Raw genomic sequence first — 23,757 nt, 5'->3', positions numbered from 1 at the left:
TAATGGACCTAGAACGATTTAGATGATATAATAGTAAATGAGAAAAGAAAGATTCAGAGAAGTAAACCCATTCAAATATGATGTGTGTTTGTGTGTGTGTGTGTGTGTGTGTGTGTGTGTGTGTGTGTATTTTCTGTAGTTTATGAGTCTGGAGAAAGGTATGGAAGGATATACACCAGACTATTAATGTTGGTTTCCTGGGAAGGGATAATAAAGAGAGGGAGTAACATTTCAGATTTTTGTAAAACCTTCTTCCTTATACTATTGTGTCAATTTTAATTTTTTTTTAAAGGAGAGTGCATTATGTACTCAAGGGGAAAAAACCAATCATTTGTATTGTTTAAAAGAAAAAAAAAAACAACAAAAACATCCACTTCTACCATGGACGTTGGCGCACGCCCTAGACTGTGTAAGAGCAAGCACATCTCTGGACACAAGAAGGAAAGCGTGTCTTCAGTGGTGCTTTGTTTCTTCCCACGTCTCACCTGGGCTGCAGTGGCTGCAGTCTGGAGCAGGCGGGACTCTTCCCATAGGCACCGGGCCACGATTCGGGCAATCTCCATTGGCTTCTCCAGATATCTGCTCTGTAAGTAGGGGAGAGAGAATGAAAAGTAGCAGGAGACTAAGGAGATGTGGACCCAGAGTATTACATCTACTGCACGCAACAATAAAACGAGGGCCTCAGAGCCTGGCTGCCACCAGCGGGAGATGAGGGGGAGAACAGAAAAAAGGCAGTCACAACGGGCTGCACTTCTGTGACAGAAGACACATCAGTTTGCGTCTTTGGACAGTATGTTATCCTGGTCTTTAGTGGAGGTGAGTATCCAATTACGGTCAAACATTTAACATTTAAAAATAAGTCCTCTGGGGGGTCTGGTGGCTCAGTCGGTTGGGCGTCTGACTCTTGATTTCGGCTTAGGTCATGATCTCAGGGTCGTGAGATCAAGTCCCAAGTCAGGCTCTGTGCTGGGGGTGGAACCTGCTTATTATTCTCTCTCTCTCCCTCTGTCCCTTCCACTCCCCTTTAGAAAGAAAGAAAGAAAGAAAGAAAGAAAGAAAGAAAGAAAGAAAGAAAGAAAGAAAGAAAGAGTCATATTCCTATGAAACCACTAGTTTTGATCAGTTATTAACATGCTACTGTAATATGATTAATGTAACAATAAGGTGATTACTCCAACCGACAAAAGAAGTGGATTTCAGATAATGACGCTCAAGGGTGGGTATACAGAGGTTTGAGGAAGAGCTAATAATCTCTCCTTTGACTTAAACTCCAAGATAGGATCGCATTACCTAGACAAATGAGAAAAGAAATACTTCCTGGATAGAAAGCTAACGCCCTACTCTGCGGGGTCAGTTTCTCATCACACCTGAAGGAACTGCTTGATCCTTCGCAGATTGTGCTGATAGAGAACATTTGACTCCTGTAGGAAGCGGCTGTACTGCTGGTCAATCTCACCCAAGAGATTATGAAACACCAAAGTCGCATGTGATTCTTTGCTGGCCGCATATGCCCTAGGAAAAGGAAGAAGGATACAGAACGATTCTGAAACCGACACACAGCCGAACACGCGCACAAGCGTGCACACACACACGCACAGAAATCACCGTCAAGGAGGGAAGAAAACAAGACAAACCCGATGCTTTAACCCACCCATCACTTTAGATTCACCTTGCTCAGCAACAAGAAATATCATGGATTCAATGATTATTAACAATTATTCCAGACACTATCAGCCACTGCCACAGTCTATACTTACAAAATATTCAAGTGATGCAGACAAATATGCTGTTTTGCTTTTAAATTCTCAGTCAGTTCTGCAGTCAGATTGTTAGTAGCAAATAAGCAAACCCAGGCTGGGATGGCCCATCTCCATCATCTCTGACTCGCCTCTCTGGCCCCTCACCAAATTCTAGAAAAACTAGGTCATAGGCCCAAATTAAATGAAAATTAATAGGTGAATCTGAACACATTAAAATAAAGGAGAAAAAAGGGGAGCCTGGGTGGCTCAGTCAGTTAAGTGTCCGGCTCTTGGTTTCGGCTCAGGTCATGATCCCAGGGTTTTGAGACCGAGCCCCGTGTCAGTTCCACACTGGGCGTGGAGCCTGCTTCTGATTCTTTCTCTCCCTCTCCCTCTGCCCCATCCCTGCTCTCTCTCTAAAAAAGGGGAAAAAACAAAGGAAATAGTCCTTGGAATTCTGGGCCATTATCTCCTCTATGAACGAGTCCATTTCTCTTACAGTGAGTCTCCTTTCTTTAATTAAAGGGGAATCAGAATTACTGTCCCAAATCTTTACCCATGAATGAACTCTCACTGAGATTTAAAAAAAAAATAATTTGTAGTACATCCCTGGAGTGTCAGAACCCACAGAGGATCTCGCCGAGGAAGCGAGATCCAAATCAGCCTTCACATCACCTACCACCAAGCAGGCTGCTTCGAGGCGCCAAAAGACAGCTGCCCGCACATGCGTCTAACGCAGAAAATAAAGTTTAACATACTTTTTACGAGACTGAGAGTACCTCTTTATCTCCTGATCTCTTTCACCCCATCACCTATACCCGTAAGTGTTTTGATGAAATAGCACAGCGTTAAGCTAGAACAGGTTATATCTTGACTCAAACCCAAACCTGACACTTGGGGGAGTTTCTCAGGAAGGACTTACCAATCTTGACTCTCAATCCAAGGGGCCAGAAACTGCCGCAGCTCCATCGGGAAGCTGTCACTGTACAGCTGATGAAGCTGCTCCAGGTACCGTGTGTCGAGCTGCTGGAGCTGATTCCATTGGGCCATCCTGGAGCAATCAGGGGTCCCAACTGTAAACCAAAGCGGCCAAGCCTCAGTAGGAGCAAACAACGTAGAAACACCCCATCGACCCCACACAGGCTCATCAGGTCTGTGATTAGGGATAAAAGATGCTTTGGACAGGAACCCGCCTGTTTCTCCCAGTTGACAACAATACAGACACATCCACAGTCTCTGCGTCTGCAAGCACATTCCAGCTTCTCCTACACCGGGATGCCAATGCGGGCAGAGCATCTGCCAAGTTCCAGAACCCATTATCTACCACACGTATGTGAAGTCGAAAAATAACTTGACTTCCAGATTCCCACTTCCTCATCTATAAAACAGAGAACATCATTCCCACCTCTCATGGCTGCTGAGAAATTTCTAAAGAACGCAGCATGGTACGTGGCATACAACAGATGCTTGACACATGTCAGCTCCTTTCTTTCCACCCTACCCTCTTTTTCAGAGGGTGAACTGGAAGGTGTAGACAACAAACCTAAAGTAAGACCAAAATGTGGGATGTGGCTGTTAAGGGAAGACAGAGCTAATTCTAAGAATACAAGCTTAAAAGTATAAGCAAGGACCTGCCTGGGCTTCTCCCACTCAATAAAAAGCAATTTTGCTTTTAAAAGTTCTCAGTTGGGGATGAGAAAGAAGAGAAGCTAAATACAGTCATACGAGTTGTCCCCAAGCTCACCAATACCTCCAGAGAAACGCTCAGGTATGAGAAACCAGCCCGGTTTCTCTGATCACCTTTCTTCCTCTTTCTAAATAACTTGGGTCACAGAAATATCAATACAGACCAAGCAGTCTTTTTTTTTTTTTAAGATTTTTTTTTTAATTTATTCAGCAGAGATAGAGACAGCCAGCGAGAGAGGGAACACAAGCAGGGGGAGTGGGAGAGGAAGAAGCAGGCTCACAGCAGAAGAGCCTGATGTGGGGCTCGATCCCACAACGCCGGGATCACGCCCTGAGCCGAAGGCAGACGCTTAACCGCTGTACCACCCGGGCGCCCCTAGACCAAGCAGTCTTAAGAAGTTGTCAAAATAACTAAGAGTAAGAGCCAAGAGTAACAGAGTAATAGTAATAACTAATACATGTACCAATCAAAGTATCCAGAGATGATTCTCTTGGATTGTGAGAACACTGAATGCAAGACTGAATGCACACATTATCCAGAGTTCTTGATTTATTTCTCAGAGAAGGTGCAAGGAAGCACCCTCATAACTGCTCCTTTCATAAAAATTATGGAGCAAACTGGTGACAAAACCAGCAGGTCTTCTGTTCTCAAAGCGGCACGAGTCATGGTGGCCAAGTGGCTCAGGATCAGGTTTTCGTACAGAACCCCGGGCTGCAGTTCTCCCTCGTCCTCTGCGGGGACACACACAGAATACCCTGCCTGCCACTGTGAAGGTGCCATCACACGTCCAGGAGAGCACAGGCCGTCTCTCCCGACCGTCTTTTACACCGAACCACGAACAATCGAAGGCAGCACTATCCAACAGAGATGTAATGCAAGCCACATATGGAACCTTAAATTTTCAAGCAGCCATATTAAAAAAAAAAAACTAAAAAGAAACAAGTAAATTAATTTTAATGATATATTTTATCTCACTCAATGTATCTAAAAATAGGGCACCTGGCTGGCTCTGTCAGTAGAGCATGCAAATTCTTGATCTCGGGTTCATGAGTTCAAGCCCCACAGTGGGCATAGAGCTTACTTTAAAAGATAATAATGAAATAAAGTTTAAAATACTTTAATATATATATATATATATATATATATATATACATATATGTGTGTGTGTGTGTGTGTATATAAAATGTTATCACCTCAACATGTAACTGCACAAAAATTAGTGAGATATTTTACATTCTTCTTTTGGTACCAAATTCTCCAAATCCAATGTGCACTTTTACACTTACAGCACAGAGCTGAGGTATTTCCCTCCTTGTGGGCTTAAATTGCACTGGTGAGAAAGTTCAATAAAGTTGGGCGCCTAGTTGGCTCAGTCGTTTAAGCGCCTGCCTTCGCCTCAGGTCATGATCTCGGGGTCCTGGGACAGAGTCCCACATGGGGCTCCCTGCTCAGCAGGGAGTCCGCTTCTCCCTCTGCCCCTCCCCGGGCTCATGTACACCCTCTCTCTCTCTCTCTCAAATAAATAAAATCTTTTTTTAAAAAAGAAAAAGTTTAATAAAGCACAGAAATGAGAATGTCAGAATGAGGTATTTGGCCCCATCAGACCCATGTTTCCATAAATAAACTAAACCTTCCAACAACATTAGAGGTGGTGCTTGGGATTTTTTTAAAACAGTGCCTTCCTTCCTCTTAGGCACCTCCCAAACATTTTCAGCTACCACACCTTTGCTGTTGCCCCTGTCCTCACTACCCCCAAGGCCAGCCTGTCCCAGGACAGATGCTGCTTGGGCAGTGGTGCGTGTATACTAAACACTGGCCAGAATGAAAGCAGTAGCCGAGGCATTATAATCATGGTGTGGATTACCCTCAAGAAGAAACCAGAGGCTGGGACGCCTGGGTGGCTCAGCTGGTTGGGCGTCTGCCTTCAGCTTGGGTCATGATCCCAGGCTCCTCGGATCCAGTCCTGCATCAGGCTCCTTGCTCAGCGGGGAGCCTGCTTCTTCCTCTCCCTCTGCCTGCTGCTCCCTCTGCTTGTGCTCTCTCTCTCTCTCTGACATATAAATAAATAAAATCTTTTAAAAAATCAAAGGCCACTAGAACTCTTACAATATGCACATTAGGGCCAAGTTAAAATCTGCCTCAAGGCTAGAAGTATGAAGATCCGCCTTACGTTTCTTAGGATGTGATTTGCATAGAAATCTATATAACATGTCAATATATATAGATGCTATTGTGTACAAATGTGCCCAAACTCTAGACCTACATAATTCAACATGGTAGTCACTAGCCACATGTGACTACCAAGCGCTTGAAATATGGCTGGTTCAAACTGAGACATGCCGGAAGTGTGAAGTATACACTGGATTTTGAAGACTTAGCGTGCGTGCGCGCGCACACACACACACACAAAGAATGTAAAATATCTCATTAACATTGAAATGATGATATCTTAGACATATTGAGTTTCAATTCTTTTTTTTTTTTAATATTTATTTATTTATTTATTTGACAGAGAGAGACAGCCAGCGAGAGAGGGACACAAGCAGGGGGAGTGGGAGAGGAAGAAGCAGGTTCCTAGCAGAGGAGCCTGATGTGGGGCTCGATGCGGGAACGCCAGGATCACGCCCTGAGCCGAAGGCGGACGCTTAACGACTGCGCCACCCAGGCGCCCCTGAATTTCAATTCTTTTTACTTCTTCTAATGTGGCTACTAGAAAATTTAATATTACGTGTGTAACTTGTTTTCTGTTTTTTTCAGACACTGCCTCTCTTATGTAACCAAAAAGCTACGGTTCTCCTAATAAAGGAATTAAAGAAATAGATACCCACTTTTTTATTTTTAAGTACACTCTCTACCCGCAACGTGGGGCTCAAACTCACAACTCCAAGATCAAGAGTCACGTGCTCCACCAACTGAGCCGGCCAGGCGCTCCTAGACACCTACTTTCCATAGTAAAGTCTAGTGTTATAAATTAATTTTAAAAATAGACTAATTATTTAATTGCTTATCTTGGATACAAATGTAGAGCCATTACAATCTACTCCCTGAAGTTCCATGCTAGAACCATAAAATAGGGGTGCCTGGGTGGCTCAGTCGGTTAAGCGTCTGCCTTTGGCTCAGGGCATGATCCCGGTGTTCTGGGATCGAGCCCCACATCAGGCTCCTCCGCTATGAGCCTGCTTCTTCCTCTCCCACTCCCCCTGCTTGCGTTCCCTCTCTCACTGGCTGTCTCTCTCTCTGTCAAATAAATAAATAAAATCTTTAAAAAAAAAAAAAAGAACCATAAAATAACATCCCACTACACCTGCTCACCTAGGGATGAACATTGGGGTCAAACACGAATATATGCATTTTCAAACCATTAAAAAAATTACACGTTGTTGAAAACTGTCTAATTCATTTCTAGTCCATAACTCAGAGGGGTTTTTCACTGTTGTAGTTTAGGTTTTAGCGGGGGGGACAACACAAAGGGGATAGTAAGTAGTCCAATAATTTTGTCATTTCTTAAACCAGAAACCAGTTACTAGTTTTCTTCCGTAAAATTAAAGAACCAAAAATGACTGGCATTATGCTCTACTTCTTAGTCTAATCATTGTAGGTAACACTGTAATAGCTATCCTGTATTTTAAAGAAATCACTGCATATTAAACCCAAAAAGCAGACAGCATTTTCAAGGAGAACGTGAGCAGCGTCAAATAGTGACGATTTCCTTACAGGCTGCTTAGCTACAAACCATATGTAACTAACAGCAGTCAAAGGGCAATCAGCCCAAATGCTCTTCATAAAGACTGCATATCCTTAGGGGATCACTAGCCAAATTGTCTAGGAAAACCTTTGCCAACTAGCTTGTGGCCACTGTTTTACCGGAAAAAGTTTTACAAGAGCCTCCCTTATTTCACAATCTCAATTCTGTTTTTTCCAATTACAAGTTAATCTAAAGGACTCCACTCAAGTTCTAACTAAAGTATTTCTTCTCTACAGAATAATGCTAAGCCTGTGATTTAATAACCACTTTCACTGAACCGCAGGACACAGAAAATGATTTGCACAATTTGAATGCCAAGTACCATTCTGGGTGCACAGGAGAGAAATGAATGCGTTCTACGGAGGGGCTGGCTTGAGGCATGACGTCGGGCTTAATTCTCCCCACAGGTGAGCGCTAAGTTTAGGTTAGCGAACAGCAGATGGTAGCATATAAAGGCAGGATAAGTGCGATCCTGTTTTTTACAACTTTAGAGAAAAGAAAAATAAAAATGAAACAGCAAGTCACCAAAGACTTTCCGGACTTTTCAAAACAGAAATTTCTCAACCCCTTGGGGATAACTTACCAACAAGTCATAAAGCAAACAGCTATTGTCTGATGGGGAACTTATTACTGTAAAGATCACTAAAAAGTTTGTCCACAGTCACAGGTTTCATTTATATAGTGCATTCTAAGGAAACCGAGAGATGTGTCGAGAAACACAAATCGGGACGCCTTAGAAAAGGGATTCATTACATCATTTCATAAAACTTCATTTTAAATTAAGATTTATGTTTCACATCCACGCACTAGTGGATTTACGACAGGCGCGATGGAGCGAGGGCCAAAGTGGGGAGGGAGACGAAAACCCCAGCACGTACAACAATCCAGAACAGAAAGTGATTTAAAGATAATTTCTGTTCCACCTTATCACATGATTCTCCTTTGGGTGTTAGTCATACTTTGTGTTAGAAATACCTATATTATAAATAAAGCATAGCCATATTTTACCTGTTGCCTCTACTAAGCCCCTCTTTGCTGTCAGGAAAGGCCCAGTGACTAAGGCAACCAAAGTATAAAGTAACAGAAATCTTTTTTTTTTCACATTTTACTAATATTTTTACTGAAGTACCATTGACATATAATGTTGAGTTAGTTTCAGGTGTACAACTTAGTGATTCGACAAGTCTATGCTATGCTATGCTCACAAGTGTAGCTACCGTCTAACAAATATTCTTGCACTAATTTCTATAGAAATTAGTCCTTTTAAGAAGGTATTTTTTAAATTTTTTAAGAAGATTTTATTCATTCATTTGACACAGAGAGATAGCGAGACAGGGAACACAAGTACAGAGAGCTTGGGACGGAGAAGCAGGCTCCCTACTGAGCAGGGAGCCCAACGTGGGGCTCGATCCTAGGACCCATGAGATCATGACATGAGCAGAAAGCAAGAGTCAGACACTTAACTGACTTAGCCACCCAGGCACCCCTTTAAGAAGATATTTTTAAAGATGATGAAAGTAATAATGTTCATTACAGAAAGTTTGGAAAAATATGAAAAAAACCCAAAAGATAAAATCATCCATATCCTACCATCCTACTCTCCAGAACCACAACTGACAAGTTCATGTAATTCCTTTTAATCTATCTCAGAGTGTGTATGTGTTTTATCTCTTTTAAAATGTTAGGGTTGCCTGGCTGGCTCAGTCAGTAGAGAGCATGCAACTCTTGATCTTGGGGTTGTGAGTTCAAGACTCACTCTGGGTGTAGAGATTACTTAAAAATTTTTTAAAAATCTTAAAACGTTGGGATCATAGTAATTTTACAGCTTTATATTCTCTTTTAAAGCCTAATATATAGGGGCACCTGGGTGGCTCAGTTGGTTAAGCGTCTGCCTTTGGCTTAGGTCAAGATCCCAGGGTCCTGGGATCAAGTCCTGCATACAGTTCCCTACTCAGCAGCAAGTTTACTTCTCCCTCTGCCCCCCCACCCCCACCCCCACCCCCCCGCTCATTCATGTGCGCTCACAGTCTCTCTCAAATCTTTTTTTTTTTATAGATTTTATTTATTTATTCGACAGAGATAGAGACAGCCAGCGAGAGAGGGAACACAAGCAGGGGGAGTGGGAGAGGAAGAAGCGGGCTCCCAGCAGAGAAGCCTGATGTGGGGCTCGATCCCAGAACGCCGGGATCACGCCCTGAGCCGAAGGCAGACGCTTAACCGCTGCGCCACCCAGGCGCCCCTCTCTCAAATCTTTTTTAACAAAAGGCTTAATATATAGTAAACACTTTTCTCTGAAGATACTTTTGTTCCCTGCAAAACAGCTATGTGGTTTGATTCTATCAGTGTTTTCAATCTAATCCTGCTAATCTCATCAAAGGCTACAAAATTATTTAGATTTGCAAGCTCCAATTTATTTATCCTCATCATACCACATTCTAAAATAATCTGAGGTAGCTGCGAACTCCATAAAGTAAATTAGGGAGGAGAAAAAAATGAGAAAAGTAAAAGGCAATTAATGCTAGACAGGCACTCAACCTTCATGAAATTTTCATTATAGGATAAAAGGTGTAATGAACAGCAGGGAGCCCATATTTAAATATTACAGTTTTAAGTATTTAACCATTGATAATTTTTTAAAAGATTTTATTTATTTATTTATATGAGAGAGAGAGAGAAAGAGCATGAATGGTAGGGCAAAGGGAGAAGGAGAAGCAGACTCCTTGCTGAGCAGGAAGCCAAACACGGGGCTCGATACCAGGACCTGGAGATCATGACCTGAGCCGAAGGCAGACAGTTAACCGACTATGCCACCCAGGTGCCCCTAACCACTGATAATTTAACTATTCATACTTACCTTAGACATTAAGACTCTGGAATTTCAAATTAGAAAAAGATAATTCAAAATAAGTATGCCTGGGGGAGCCTGAGTGGCTCAGCTGGTTAAGTGTCTGAGTCTTGCTTTTGGTTCAGGTCATGATCTCAGAGTTGTGAGATCAAGCCCTGCGTGGGGCTCCACACTGGGCATGGAGCCTGCTTAAAATTCTTTCTCTCTGCGCCTCTCCCCCAAGTGCACACTCTCTCTCTCTCTTTTTAAAAAAAAAAAAGTATGCTTGTATAGTAAACATAATTTTATTGCTTACAAATCCAAATAGTACTTTTATAAGGTTTAAGACCAGGTGTTTGCCTTTATAATATGAAATTTATATATAAATCTAATTTTGATTTCCTAAGAAGAGAAAATATTAACAGTTGAGCACCCAATCCAACTATAGTTATGTAATATTCAAATATATTTAATTACAAATATATTTAACTACAAATAATTACAAATAATATTCAAATATACTTAATTACAAATAATAGGATTTCTGACTTTACAGTCAGAAACCAACTCTTCCTTGTAAAAATGGACATAGAGATATAAGGGAATGTGAATTATAGCTCCCTACTAATATGGCAAAACTGAATATATGGACAGAGTACTAAATTACTGGGGAGCAGAGCTCAGAGAAGTGAGGGAAAGGGCAGTTTTTAAAAGATTTTATTTATTTTATTTGAGAGAAAGCGTGTGAGTGAGATAGAGAGCAGGAGCAAGGGGGAGAGGGAGAAGCAGACTCCCCACTGAACAGGGAGCCTGATGTAGGGCTCGAGCAGGGGGGAGAGGGAGAGGGAGAAGCAGACTCCCCACTGAACAAGGAGCCTGATGTAGGGCTCCATCCCAGGACCCCGAGATCATGACCTGAGCCGAAGACAGACACTTAACTGACTGAGCCACCCAGCTCCGACAATTTTTAACGCAACTCTGGAACATTCTCAACCCAAAAGTCTATTATCCCTCACTCCTCTATCTCACTTTAACTCTTGGTAGAGTTAAAGAATCTTGTGCCAAGGGGCGCCTGGGTGGCACAGCGGTTAAGCGTCTGCCTTCGGCTCAGGGAGTGATCCCAGCATTATGGGATCGAGCCCCACATCAGGCTCCTCCGCTAGGAGCCTACTTCTTCCTCTCCCACTCCCCCTGCTTGTGTTCCCTCTCTCGCTAGCTATCTCCATCTCTGTCAACTAAATAAATAAAATCTTAAAAAAAAAAAAAAAAAGAATCTTGTGCCAAGCACCTTATTTTTTCTATTCTAAATCCTAACATACTGCAAGGTCTTAGCACTAGCAGTACCTTCTTATAGCTATCTAACCTATATCCAGAAACACAGAGAATAAATGTATCAGATTCACAGTTAACTCTAAGAGATGAATAGTGCCAGGAATGTGAACAGCGAAAAGGAAAAAGATCTAGGGCTCTGACCCATGAAAAACAATCAAAATCTTAAAAACAATGGGGCACCTAGGTGGCTTATAGTTAAGCATCTGACTCCTGATCTCAGCTCAGGTCTTGAGCTCAGGGTCATGAGTTCAAGCCCTACATTGAGCTCCACACCGGGCCTGGAGCCTACTTAAAAAAAAAAAAAGTCTTAAAAACAAAATTACAAGAACTACTCAGAATCTAGTACTCCTTCAGTTATCCAAAAGGATTCAGTGAACTATGAAGTGCCAATGTCTCCAGTTATGTCAAATCTAATAGTGTCAAGGAATTTAAAAAAAAAATGATGCATTCCCAGGGCACCTGGGTGGCTCAGTTGGTTAAGCATCTGACTCTTGATTTCAGCTCAGGTCATGATCTCACGGTTGTGGGGTTGAGTCTGGCACTGGGCTCCTTGCTTGGGATTCTCTCTCTCCCTCTGCCTCTGCCCCTCCTCCTGCTCGTGCTTGCATGCTTGCACTCTCTCTCTCTCTCTCAAAATAAATAAATAAAATCTTTTAAAAATTGATGTATTCTCCATACTTGATTTGGTATAGGTACCATATTTGATCACAAATATTTCAGATTAAAGGAGCAACAATATAAACATAATTCTTTCTAAACTGAAAGTAACACAAGTAGACGTGCTTTGTCAATTACTGAGTGTGCAGCTTATGGTTAAAACTGCTTGAGAACAGGTCTGAGCTCGAGATAAAAACCACAAAACAGACCAAATTGGTGTGTCACGTGGCCTCCCCATTTTGTGACACTTCCACTCGCCTGACCAGACACCCTCCACCGAAGCAGGGTGGTGTGAGGCCAAGGACACGGGAGAGACTTTGACACGGAAGGGCCTGGGCCCAAACCCTGCCTGCCATTTATTAGCTATTTCTTTCAAGGACATTACTTGACTACTGAACAGGCTTTTTCTTCAGTAAAATGGGGAAGTATCACTGTTTCCAGACTGTTGTAAAAGTTAATAATAATAATAATAATAATAATAATAATAATAATGGATGTAGGGCATCTCGGGAGGGAGTTTGTAATGCTGTGATTTAGTGTATATATGTAAAGGGAAGAGAGAAGAACAGGGGGGTTGGGTGGCACTCTGATCAAGTATCTTCCATACGCAGTTCACCTAAGGATAGCTCCAGGTCCTAAAAAGACTAAAGGTGAAAACACTAAGTGATACCCAAATGAAAGAAAAAGAAAGTAAGAACCTTGGTTTAAGAGCAGATCAAATAACTAATGATTATCACTAATATTTATATAGCACTTACTATGTTCCAGGCACTGTTTTAGGCACTTGACATATTGATTCATTCCATCCTCACAACAACCCTATGAGATAGATACATTTTTATCCCCGTTTTATACTGTGGGAACCTAAGTACAGAATTTTAAGTGATTCACCCAAGGTCATCAGGTAGTAACGTCATGGAGCTATAGAATCATAATCCAAACAGTTGGTTTTCAGAATTCTTGCTCTTAACCGTTAGGCTAGAGTGGGAATTTTCATTGATTTTTAAGGAACCCATGAGTCAATCATGACATCAAGCCAATATGATCTTATGGGGTTTTTTGTTTGTTTGTTTTATTTTAATAAGCTCTCTGTCCAACATGGGGCTTGAACTCACGACCCCGAGATCAGGAGTCACGTGCTCTACCAACTGAGTCAGTCAGATGCCCCAATCTTACGGCATTTTAGACAGCCACATACAGCGTTTGAATTAAAGAATCTATCCATCCCACTGTAACTAGGCCCCCATCTAGAATGAATCTCTGACTGTATCACAATTTAAATGTTGCAACTAAAAAAAACAAACATATTCAGGGATGGGTAATCAGGGTGTGAGGAGTCTGAGAACTTGAACATTTTGCCCAGCAAGAAGGCTTGGGGAACAGGAAGTGTGGTTAGGAGAGGGGAAGATAATTACAGAAGAGCGGCTCTTCAAATACGTGGAGGGCGAAACACTCCAGAATCAATCTGCTTCCCCATAAGACCTACCCCTGATTCTGCCCTCTGGAGTATTCCCTCTGCATGCAGAGGTACCCCAGCCTGCTGCAGACCAGAAATCCAAGAGCAATTTTTTTTTCTTTGAAGGTAGAGATGCCTGGGACACCAAACCAGATTTGTCAAATCAGAATTGGGGAGGGAGGGACCCATGTTTCAATATTTAAAACCCCCTTGGACGATGCTGTGTAGGCAGACTGAGGACCCCCGAATGAGAGCAGAGGTCAGGATCTGGATCATCAGGAGCACCTGAGGGGCTTTCAGAAGCCAGGTGTCGGTCCTTACTCCTGACATCCTGAGTGATAATCTCCAGGGATGGGGTCCCGGCAGGTGTAATGAAGCACGACGCTGCAATGACTGTGTAAAACTATGGCATGAGACGAGGTTGGAGAAGGCTCCCATGTCAGCCATACTAATAGGAACTCTTGACCAGGGATAACAAGGCAGTCTGAACAAAGTTTTCAGCAGACTGGTGACAATCTGATTTACATTCCAGAAAGGTCCCTCAGGCAGCAATCATCAAGGTGAGATCTGGCGGTGGCCGGAAGCTGGGTAGCAGCCCCACAGCTGTTCTGAGGTGGACATCCTCCAGAGAGATTAAAGAGGGAGCTGGGTTGGGGCTTGGTGACTGTCTGAAGGGCAAAGGGGACTCAGACAAAGGGAGGAGTGAGGAACCACCTCCCCGGCTCCTGTTGTGTTTGGTGTTCAAACGGAGGTTAAATGTTCGTTCGCCCTGAGACATGTGGCAGCAGTGACCCCGACACTGGGAGAGCCCCTGGGCTGGCTGGCTGGCTGGCCTCCAGAGACTATTCAGTCCGTAAATCACGATCGGGCTCCATTCCCTCAAGACAGGAAGGTTGCTGTGACCCAGGAATAAAGGCTGCAGCGGAAGTAGCGAGCGATATTTAACACGGGCCCGGGGCTTGCATGCCACCTGTCAAACTTGCCCGCCACCCCCGCCACCCCCGCCCCCAGCAAAGGAGTCAAAGGGAAAAGAGAACCAGCCAGAAAGCTCAGAACCAAATACACACGGGGCATGACAAGAGCCCTTCATGGTCTCCCCACATCTGCCTGCTTCCCGCCGGTGCACTTCCCATGGTTTGAGCAGAGAGCCCTTTCTAGGACACGGTCCTGATGCGGCTGCAACTCCCCCGCTTAAGACCCCTCTGATGACCCTGCACTGTTCTTAGGCTGAAAATCAAAATATGTAAAATCAAGGCAGAATAGTGCTGCGCCTCAGGCATGGGTCCAGGTGCCCCCACTGAGGTGTTGGGGGGCGAGTGCCTGCCGGCCAGTGAGCCTCTCTGTGCCTCAGTTGCCCCACCTGTGAAAAAGGGCAGAAAACAGGACTTACCTCATAGGGTCACCGTAGGAACTAAATGAGTCAATGTACACGAAGGACTTCAGATGCAGCCGGAGTGCAGTACGTCCTAAGTGTTTGTGAGTGTCACTAATGTGGCAAACGGCCTGGTGAGCCCTGCCTTTCCTGCCCCAGCTGGTACCAGCCTGCTGGCCGAGCGCCCGGCACTCACTCTGCTCTTCCTCCCGCTGCTCAAACACACCAAGGCCTCCCTCCCAGGGTCCTCCTTCTAACGCCATTCCCTCAGCAGCGCTGGGCACCGGGACTCCATAACCTGCACTTGTGACCGCTCGGCTGGATGTCAGCTCCACGAGGGCAGGAAGAGCTGTCCTTGGCTGTCGCTCAGTAGCGAGTTCTCCTCCTTACCCCCCGGGGCATCCAGCACGGTGCCCCGCTCCCAGAAGAGGGATTTCAAACACATGTACTGAATGAATAAACTGCTGGGATATTACCACTCTATGGAATCATCCAGATTGTCCCAGGCGAGGACACCACATCTGGTAAGAATTATTCTGAGGAGCAGACAGACCAATTGACCAACTCTTTGAGTTCTGCTGTCGGAAAAATTCAAGGATGATCCCTCAGGGACCTTTCAGTAAGAGTAAAATCACAGACAGCACTGCCCCAGCATAAAAGCATACACTAACTCCTCACCGTCTAATCCCAAATCTTGATCCCTGACTCAGGCTCCCCGATTCCTCAGCCAAGTCTGTCACCTCCCTCCTCTCTCCAGCCTCAAGATACCTTTCAAGTCCCTTTATCTCCTCCCCCACCCCAAACCCCAGCCTTTGTTCCTTTCTTGAAGATGTTCTTGCCTAAAGTGCTTCTCCCCTTGGTGGTCCTTTATGTCCCTTTACTGTCTCCGTTAGAAAGGCTTTCCCTAACCCCACCTCCACTACAGTCACTGCTTTAACTCTGAACACCCACAGTACTTACACACCCATCATGTCAAAATTTTTCCGGCTGCTTTGATTCCTTCTCCATGTGAGGAGTTCTCAGCTGGCAACCCTCATGTATCATTCTGAGTTAGAGCTTCCGGTTGGATGTTAGATGATGCCAAACGAATATTTCCTTTTGTTTCCTTTATGCACATTTGCACACAGACATAAATACCACCTCCCATTGCAAAAGTGTCCACTGATGGCCATAATACTGAAAAGCAGGACATGAATAGGATAACTGAATCCAAAGAAAACAAGATCAGCTCTACCCTGGATGACTGGTTATCTAGAATATTTTCTGGAGAGAGGCAAAGCATCCTTCCAACGTACAAATGCTGAGGGCCTCACCCTCACAGGACTCAGAGAGGTTGGCTGCCAGCATTTTTTTTTTAAAGATTTTATTTATTTATTTGAGAGAGAGAGTGCACAGAGGGAGAGGGAGAAGCAGACTCCTTGCTGAGCAGGGAGCCCGATGCGGGGCTCGATCCCAGGATCTCAACACCATAACCTGAGCCGAAGGCAGATGCTTAACTGACTGAGTCACCCAGGCGCCCCAGGCTGCCAACTTTTTAAAACAGAAGGATATAACCCTTGAGAAACAACTGTAGATTGGGCAAGTGAACATAATGTCAAAATTTCCAGGCTTGAGGGCAACCGAAGGGAGAAGAAGGGCAAGTTGCTGGTAGAAGCCTGCAGATACGGTATCTTTGGACAAAACCCACATAAGAGTCAAAAAAGCATCCATCGATCTGGAATGCTAGTAAGTTATTAATATTCTTCAAAGACAGGAAATTGAAATAAACCAGCGAAGGGAACTTAAATTTCTAAATCTCAGTATCACAGACCCATAAAATAGCTCACCACTTATTGAAGAGAAGCAAGAACCTTTTCCCAAGTTTATTCAGGTCACTTCCCTGAAAGAGATACTAGGGTAATTCTGGTCATTTAGCAATGCACAACTGGGGCTGAGAACACATATCCACGGATCCTGTGTTGGAACTCCTTCCTTCAAAGTAACTATGGTTTGGGGACAGAACCTCAAATTCAAAGGACATTTGCGGTGGTTATACCAACATGGTCCCAATTTCTTTACTACTCCTCCGGTTGAGACAAGAGGTCTCTGCCTCCTCCCCTTCAATCTGGCTAAGGCCATGACTTCTCCAACCAACAGAGTAAGACAGAAGGGTCGATATGCAACTTCCAAGCCTTCCGCCTGACTCTCTTGGAAGGCTCATCCCCCAGAACCCAGCCAACACCCTGTGTGAAGCCCAAGGCACGAGGGGCCACGTGGAGGCACTTGGTCTGCAGTCCCAGCTGAGATCAGCCTTTGACTCACGCCAGCCCAGGCATCAAATATGGGAGCGAAGCAGCTCCGATGATGGCTGTCAGATGTTCAGTCTGCCCAACGCTGTGCAGCAAAGGCGCCACCCCCGCTGTGCCTATCTGAGTTACCCGCAGCATTCGTGACCGTAACAAAATGGTTGCTGCTTTGTGCCACTGCATTTGAGGGGCTTATTGCATTTGGCACTAGAACAACATTTTTACTGAATAGTGATAGAATAAATATCATCTTTATAGAGTCTAACTTCCATGAGAGAAGAATTTGCAGTTTTAAAGGAAAACGATTTGCTGTTAAAACTATTTTTTTTAAGATTTTATTTATTTATTTGACAGAGAGAGAAAGCAGCAGAGGGAGAGAGGGCAGCAGAGGGAGAGGGAGAAGCAGACTTCCCACTGAGCAGGGAGCCCGATGTGGGGCTCAATCTCAGGACCCCAGGATCATGACCTGAGCCGAAGGCAGACGCTTCACTGACTGAGCCACCCAGGTGCCCATTTTATTTTATTTTTTAAAGCTTTATTTATTTAAGTAATCTCTACGTGAAACATGGGGCTCAAACTCATAACCCTGAGATCAAGAGTCGCACACTGCTCTGACTGAGCCAGCCAGGTGCCCCACTGTTAAAATTGTTTTGTTTTGGGGCGCCTGGGTGGCGCAGTCATTCAGCGTCTGCCTTCGGCTCAGGGCGTGATCCCGGCGTTCCAGGATCAAGTCCCACATCGGGCTCCTCAGCTGGGAGCCTGCTTCTTCCTCTCCCTCTCCCCTGCTGTGTTCCCTCTCTCGCTGGCTCTCTGTCACATAAATAAATAAAATCTTTTTAAAAAATTGTTTTGTTTTGTTTTGTTTTAAAGATTTTATTTATTTATGTGACAGAGCGAGAGAGAGCACAAGCAGGGGGAGCGGGAGAAGGAGAAGCAAGCTTCCCACTGAGCAGGGAGACCTGAGCCAAAGGCAGATACCCAACCAACTGAGCCACCTAGACACCCCTTAAAACCGTTTTAATAGTAAACCTCCTTCTTTCCTCTATGCACTAAGTGATTCATCCAAAACGACTCCTTCAAAATGACATCTACACACTGAAAATCCCCAAATTTACATCCCCAGCCCTATCCCCTCTCATGAGCTCGAGTCACACCTAACTGCCCACTCAGCATCTCCACTTGGATGTCTAGCAAGGAGCTCAAATTTAATGTACCCACACCAACCCCCTCATTAAAGACCTCTCCTGGCCAACTTCCCCATTTTAGCAAATGACAGCTCCAATTTTGCACGGGCTTAGGCTAAAAGTCTTTAAAATAAGCCTTGACGGGGCGCCTGGGTGGCTCAGTCAGTTAAGTGTCTGCCTTCGGCTCAGGTCATGATCTCAGGGTCCTGGGATCGAGCCCTGCATGGGATCCCTGCTCAGCAGGGAGTCCACTTCTCCCTCTCCCTCTGACCCTCCTCCCTGCTTATGTGCTCTCTCTCTCTCAAATAAATAAACAAAATCTTAAAAAATAAAATAAAATAACCCTTGACTCCAATCTCTCTTCTCCTCCTCTTCCCTCCAACATCCAATCCATTAACACATCCTGTTGGCTCTACCTTCAAAATGTATTTAGAATGTGAGCCCTTCCCACCATGCCCCTCTGCTGCCACCATCTTAATCTGAGCCATTGCCATCTCTTACCTTGCTCCTACCAATGTGCTAGATTCCCAACTGGTCTTGGTGCTCTCACTCTAGTCCCACCACAGTCTAATCTCCACATTACAGACCCTTTCAAAACAGAAGTCCCATCATCCTACTCTTCTGTTCGAAACTGACTCAGGAAACCTAAGTCCAAACTCCTACCTCAGCCCACCAGATGACCCATTTTTGCGTCTGGAGACCTCTCTGACCTCCTTCCCCACACACTGCTCCCCCCTTTGCTCATACTGGTCCTCTTTTTGCTTCTGGAACACACCATGCCTCCCTGGAAAGCTCTTCCCTAGACTACTGCGCGTCTCGCTCTCTGACGTCATTCAGACCTCTGCACAAATTCCCCTTCACATCACTCCATCGAAGACAGCCCATGTGCCCCTGCTGAATATTTCTTCATGGTACTCAGCACCCTCTAATACACCATGTATTTCTTTTTTAACTCCTTCCACCACCACCTGCTAGAGATGTAAGCTCCATAAGAGCAAAGACCTTTCCTCTGTACTTCCCCAGTGCCTAGAGGATGCTCAAATATTTGTTGACTAAATGAATGAAAATTAAACACTTTTTTTTTTTTTTTTAATCTGTAACAGGGGCACCTGGGTGGCTCCATCAGTTGAGCATCCGACTCTTGGTTTCGGCTCAGGTCATGACCTAGGGTTATGGGATCAAGCCCTGCAAGGGCTCTGTGCTCAGCATGGAGTCTGCTTGGGATTCTCTATCCCCCTCTCCCTCCATCCCTCCCCCACCCCCTGCTTGCGCTCTGTCTCTCAAATAGTTTTTTTTAATTAATAAATTAAAAATTAAAAAAATGTGTAACATACTTCTGGCACAGAGAGGTCTGAAAATACCTTAAGACGCTAATTAACTTCATTGAAGGGCATACACTGGTCTAACAGGTGCAATAATTCATGCAGATTTACTGTGACAAGCAAATACATAACACTTCCCAACAGAAGAATTTATACTAAAATGTAGGCCTCAAAAGAAAAACTGTTTTTAAATATAAAGCTAGGGGCTCCTGATGGGCTCAGTTGGTGGAGCATGTGACTCGGGATTGTGAGTTCGAGCCCCATGTTGGTCTTAGAGATTACTTAAGGAAATTAATTTTTTAAAAAACTTAAAAAATGAAATAAAAAGCTAAACTGATATAAAGTAAAGTTGTTTCTCCTTAAATTGCAATAACCAGACTTTCGTACCCTGTCATCATCTCAAAGAAGGTATTTCATGACATGTGCCTGTTGGCAGTATTTGGGAATCTAAGAAATTATACCCTAAGTTAATACTGACGGGTAGACACCGAAATGAGGCATTTCATAAAACATAAAACCACTTGGATGAGTAAGTTTATTTTGACATACTCCCAAAGTGAAAGGTCTAAGAGCCAACCTAGAATCAATAGCAAACTTCTTTACACAGTAAGTCAACTGCCTGCTTTTCAATGCTTTACCCTCAAGACACTTGGACTCCAACTCAATAACAAAAAATGTTTGTAATTGTTGTTGTTTAAGAGCTCTTAAAATATATAAAATCCAGCCTCCTCACTTGACAGACATAGAAACAGACCACTGACGTGAGCACAGGGAATAATATCCAACAGGACATCCTCGTGACTTGGTTTACGGTTCTTTCCACCACACTATGACTTAAGAGGCAAGGAGTGCATCGAGCCGTAAACTTTGTAACTGGAAAAATGTGGTTAGAGGGGAAAAGACATGTGACTGCAAAGAGAAAATCATCTATCCAGGCAGCAAAAGAGGGTCATAGTTGTTATTCTCTCAAAGAGAAGTATTTTGTTTTGGGGATTAAAAAAAAAAAATACCACATAATTGTGACCTCGCTATATAAAAATGCAGAGACACCAAATACATCACTTCTCGGAGGTTTTCTTTCCTTTTTTCTCAGTGTTCCTGAGATATAACTGACATACAACATGGTATTGTTTTTAGGCGTACAACGTAATGGTTTGATATACGTATATATTATGAAATGATCACCGCAAGTTTAGCTAACATCCATTACGTCGCATACTCACAAATGTGTTTTTCTTGTGAGGAGAACTTTTGAGATCTACTCTCTTAGCAACTTGCATATACACAACATTGTCTTATGAACTAGGGTCCCCCTGGTATATATTATGTCCCCACTCCACAGGTGTTCTGGCCCACCTGTGACATTTACGTGGCCACATGGAGAGGTGTCACTGGTTCACTAAACACCTGACTGCCTCTTTACCAGATGCTTTGCCAAGCTGTGGGGGACACCAAACTGGAGAATTAGTAGTCCCTGCCAGAGCAAGAGGGATGCACAACTTCAGGGGGCACCCCTGGAACGTAACTCCAAAACTACAAGGCAAATGGTGCTCCTGGGAGTTGGGCAGTCTAGTCCCTACTGTCAACGAAGATACAGTTTTGAAAGAAAAGCAGACATGTAACTAGATAATTACGTATAAATGGAATGGTGTGACGTGAGAAGGCCGATCCTTCACAAGGCTCTCCAGGACTGGTGGTAATGCTATGGAGGAAGGGGTAACCAGTCCCAGCACAGGGAATAGCATGTGCAAACACAGACAAGCTCAAGAGAACATGATTCCGGGTTAACCATCACCCAAAAGCTTACTAAAGTGATGGTAAAGCAGTGGCAATGGGTATAAACCCACAAGGACAAAGAATGGGAAATGAGATGACAGGGGACAAAAGATGTCAAAAGCTTCTAGAATCCAGCAAGTGAAGACAGGGTCACTAGTAAAGGTCACCTAGTAAAGCTGAGAAAACTAAACAGTAAGTACCTGCAGAAGGGATTTCCAGCCAGAGCTATGCTGTATGACCCCCAGAAAGCTCAAAGTTGGAGGGAGTAGGTATGGTTGATGGCAGAGATGAAAGGTTTGGCTGAAAAGAAAACTGGTTGAAAAATCAGTATAATTGAGATTTTTCCAAATAACTACCTCTCTCTGAACCCAGCAGGAGACAAAAGGACTCACTGCCTCGAGAAAGCCAAGTATGGACCCGGGGATACCAGACACAGCTGAGGGCAAGAAAGTCACTGAACTAAAACAACAGAGATTAGGTAAGAAGCTATATACATCAGCTTCCAGAATCCCGGGAGCCAGGGCTTTCCCCAGTCACCCCACAGTGAAGCCCAACAAGCACAGAAGACCAACCTGAACTGAGAAATAAGAACAACTACATTTTGTTGCTGTTGTTGTTGAAGTAAGCCCTAAGCCCAACGTGGGGCTTGAACTCACAACCCCAATATCAAGAGTCACATTCTCTACTGACTGAGCCAGCCAGGTGCCCCTAAGAATTATTACACTTTTGAAGAAAACCTCCAACATAACAGAGAGAGAGAGAAAGGCAGAGAGGGATGAACACAAGAGGGACCCAGAAATCGGTGAATACTAGGAGCATATAAAAATTTCGCAAAACTAGGGGTGCCTAAGTGGCTCAGTTGGTGAAGAGACCGACTTTTGATCTCAGCTCAGGTCTTGATCTCAGGGTTGTGAGTTCAGGCCCCGGGGTTGGGCTCCAAGCTGGGCATGGAGCCTACTTAAAAAACAAAACAAAACAAAAATATCACGGAACTATAAAAAGTATCCTCAGAGAGACAAGTTATGCACATTAAACAGGATTAGGATGAAAATGAACATGAAGAAAATGACAAGTGAAAAAGCACTCTTGAAATTAAAAATGGCAGCCAGAATTTAAAATTAAGTACATGGGTTGAAAGATAGAGCCAAGAAAACCTTCTAGAATATACTCCAGAACAAAAAAGATGGAAAATAGAAGCAGAGGGGAAACAAAACAAAACTCCGATGATTTGTCCAGAAGATCCGATTTCTGACCAAGAGGATTGCCAGAAAAAGAGAAGGGAAAAAAGGTGAGGTGGGAATCAAATAAAGAATAAGAACTTCTGGGGCGCCTGGGTGGCTCAGTCGTTAAGCGTCTGCCTTCGGCTGAGAGCGTGATCCCAGAGTCCTGGGATCCAAACCCACGTCGGGCTCCTCCGCTGGGAGCCTGCTTCTTCCTCTCCCACTCCCCCTGCTTGTGTTCCCTCTCTCGCTGGCTGTCTCTCTGTCACATAAATAAATAAAATCTTAAAAAAAAAAAAAAAAGAATAAGAACTTCCCTTTCCAGATTGAAAGGGGCCCAACTATTACCCAATCCAATGAATGAAAACTGACCCACACTAAAGCATATCCTGTGAAATTTTGAGAGAGGGAATAAATAAGTTATACAAGCTTCCAGAGAAAAGAACTAGGTCTCTCGGAGAGTATCACAAATCAGAACAGCATTGGACTTTTTTCTTTTTTTTAAGATTTTATTTACTTATTTATTGGGGGACTGGAGGGCAGGGGGAGGAGGAGAGAATCCCTGGCAGACTCCATGCGGAGCGTGGAGCTTGATGCAGGGCTCCACCCCATGATCCTGAGAGCATGACCTCAGCCAAAACCAAGAGTCGGACACTTAACCACTGAGCCCCCCCAGGCACCTCATCATTGGACTTTCAATACAAACACTAAAGGATTTAAAGTCAATAATTGAGCCAAAATGCCTTCAAAATGATGAACAAATGATTCGATGCTCCAATGATTATTCAAGTGCCAAGAAAGAATAAAGATATTTCAGATACTTATCAAAAAATTGAGTTTCCACGCACCTTTTCTTGATAGCGTGTTACTGGAAGACATGCTTCAACAAGTGAAGCAGTAAAGCTAGAGAGAGGAAGACACGGGGTCTCGGAAAGAGGGAACCCAACATAGGAGACTGTGATCGCAGCAGGACGGGGGTTGGGGGTGACAGCCACGAGCATAAAGACTAGATTGCCAGTGTGTTTTAAGCATTTGAAGCAAACTGCCAGGCATTTGAGAAACCTGCTAGAACACTTGGGGAAGCTGACAACTGGTTTAAGAAAACTAAACAAGTTTTTAAAAATAAAAGTATTAACTCCAGAAAAAGACAAGTATTTG

The 23,757-nt window shown here is 44.0% G+C and overlaps 1 protein-coding gene across 4 annotated transcripts in view; it reads right to left on the bottom strand.

The window, feature by feature from the left end:
* STAT3 (signal transducer and activator of transcription 3) overlaps positions 1–23,757 on the bottom strand; it is a 67,171-nt gene that overhangs the window by 25,617 nt on the left and 17,797 nt on the right. For all 4 annotated transcript variants that reach the window (XM_026512803.4, XM_026512804.4, XM_026512805.4 and 1 more), the window contains 3 exons: positions 2,662–2,812; positions 1,368–1,512; positions 486–584 (listed from right to left, as the gene is read on the bottom strand). In XM_026512803.4, the coding sequence (XP_026368588.2) occupies positions 486–584; positions 1,368–1,512; positions 2,662–2,812 (395 nt within the window). Of the gene's footprint in view, positions 1–485; positions 585–1,367; positions 1,513–2,661; positions 2,813–23,757 lie in introns of those variants that run through there.

The sequence above is a fragment of the Ursus arctos genome, unplaced genomic scaffold, assembly GCF_023065955.2.
Source record: "Ursus arctos isolate Adak ecotype North America unplaced genomic scaffold, UrsArc2.0 scaffold_24, whole genome shotgun sequence".
Lineage (NCBI taxonomy): Eukaryota > Metazoa > Chordata > Mammalia > Carnivora > Ursidae > Ursus > Ursus arctos.
Note: the sequence above shows the minus strand (reverse complement) of the source record. Positions and strands in the feature narration are given on the sequence as shown.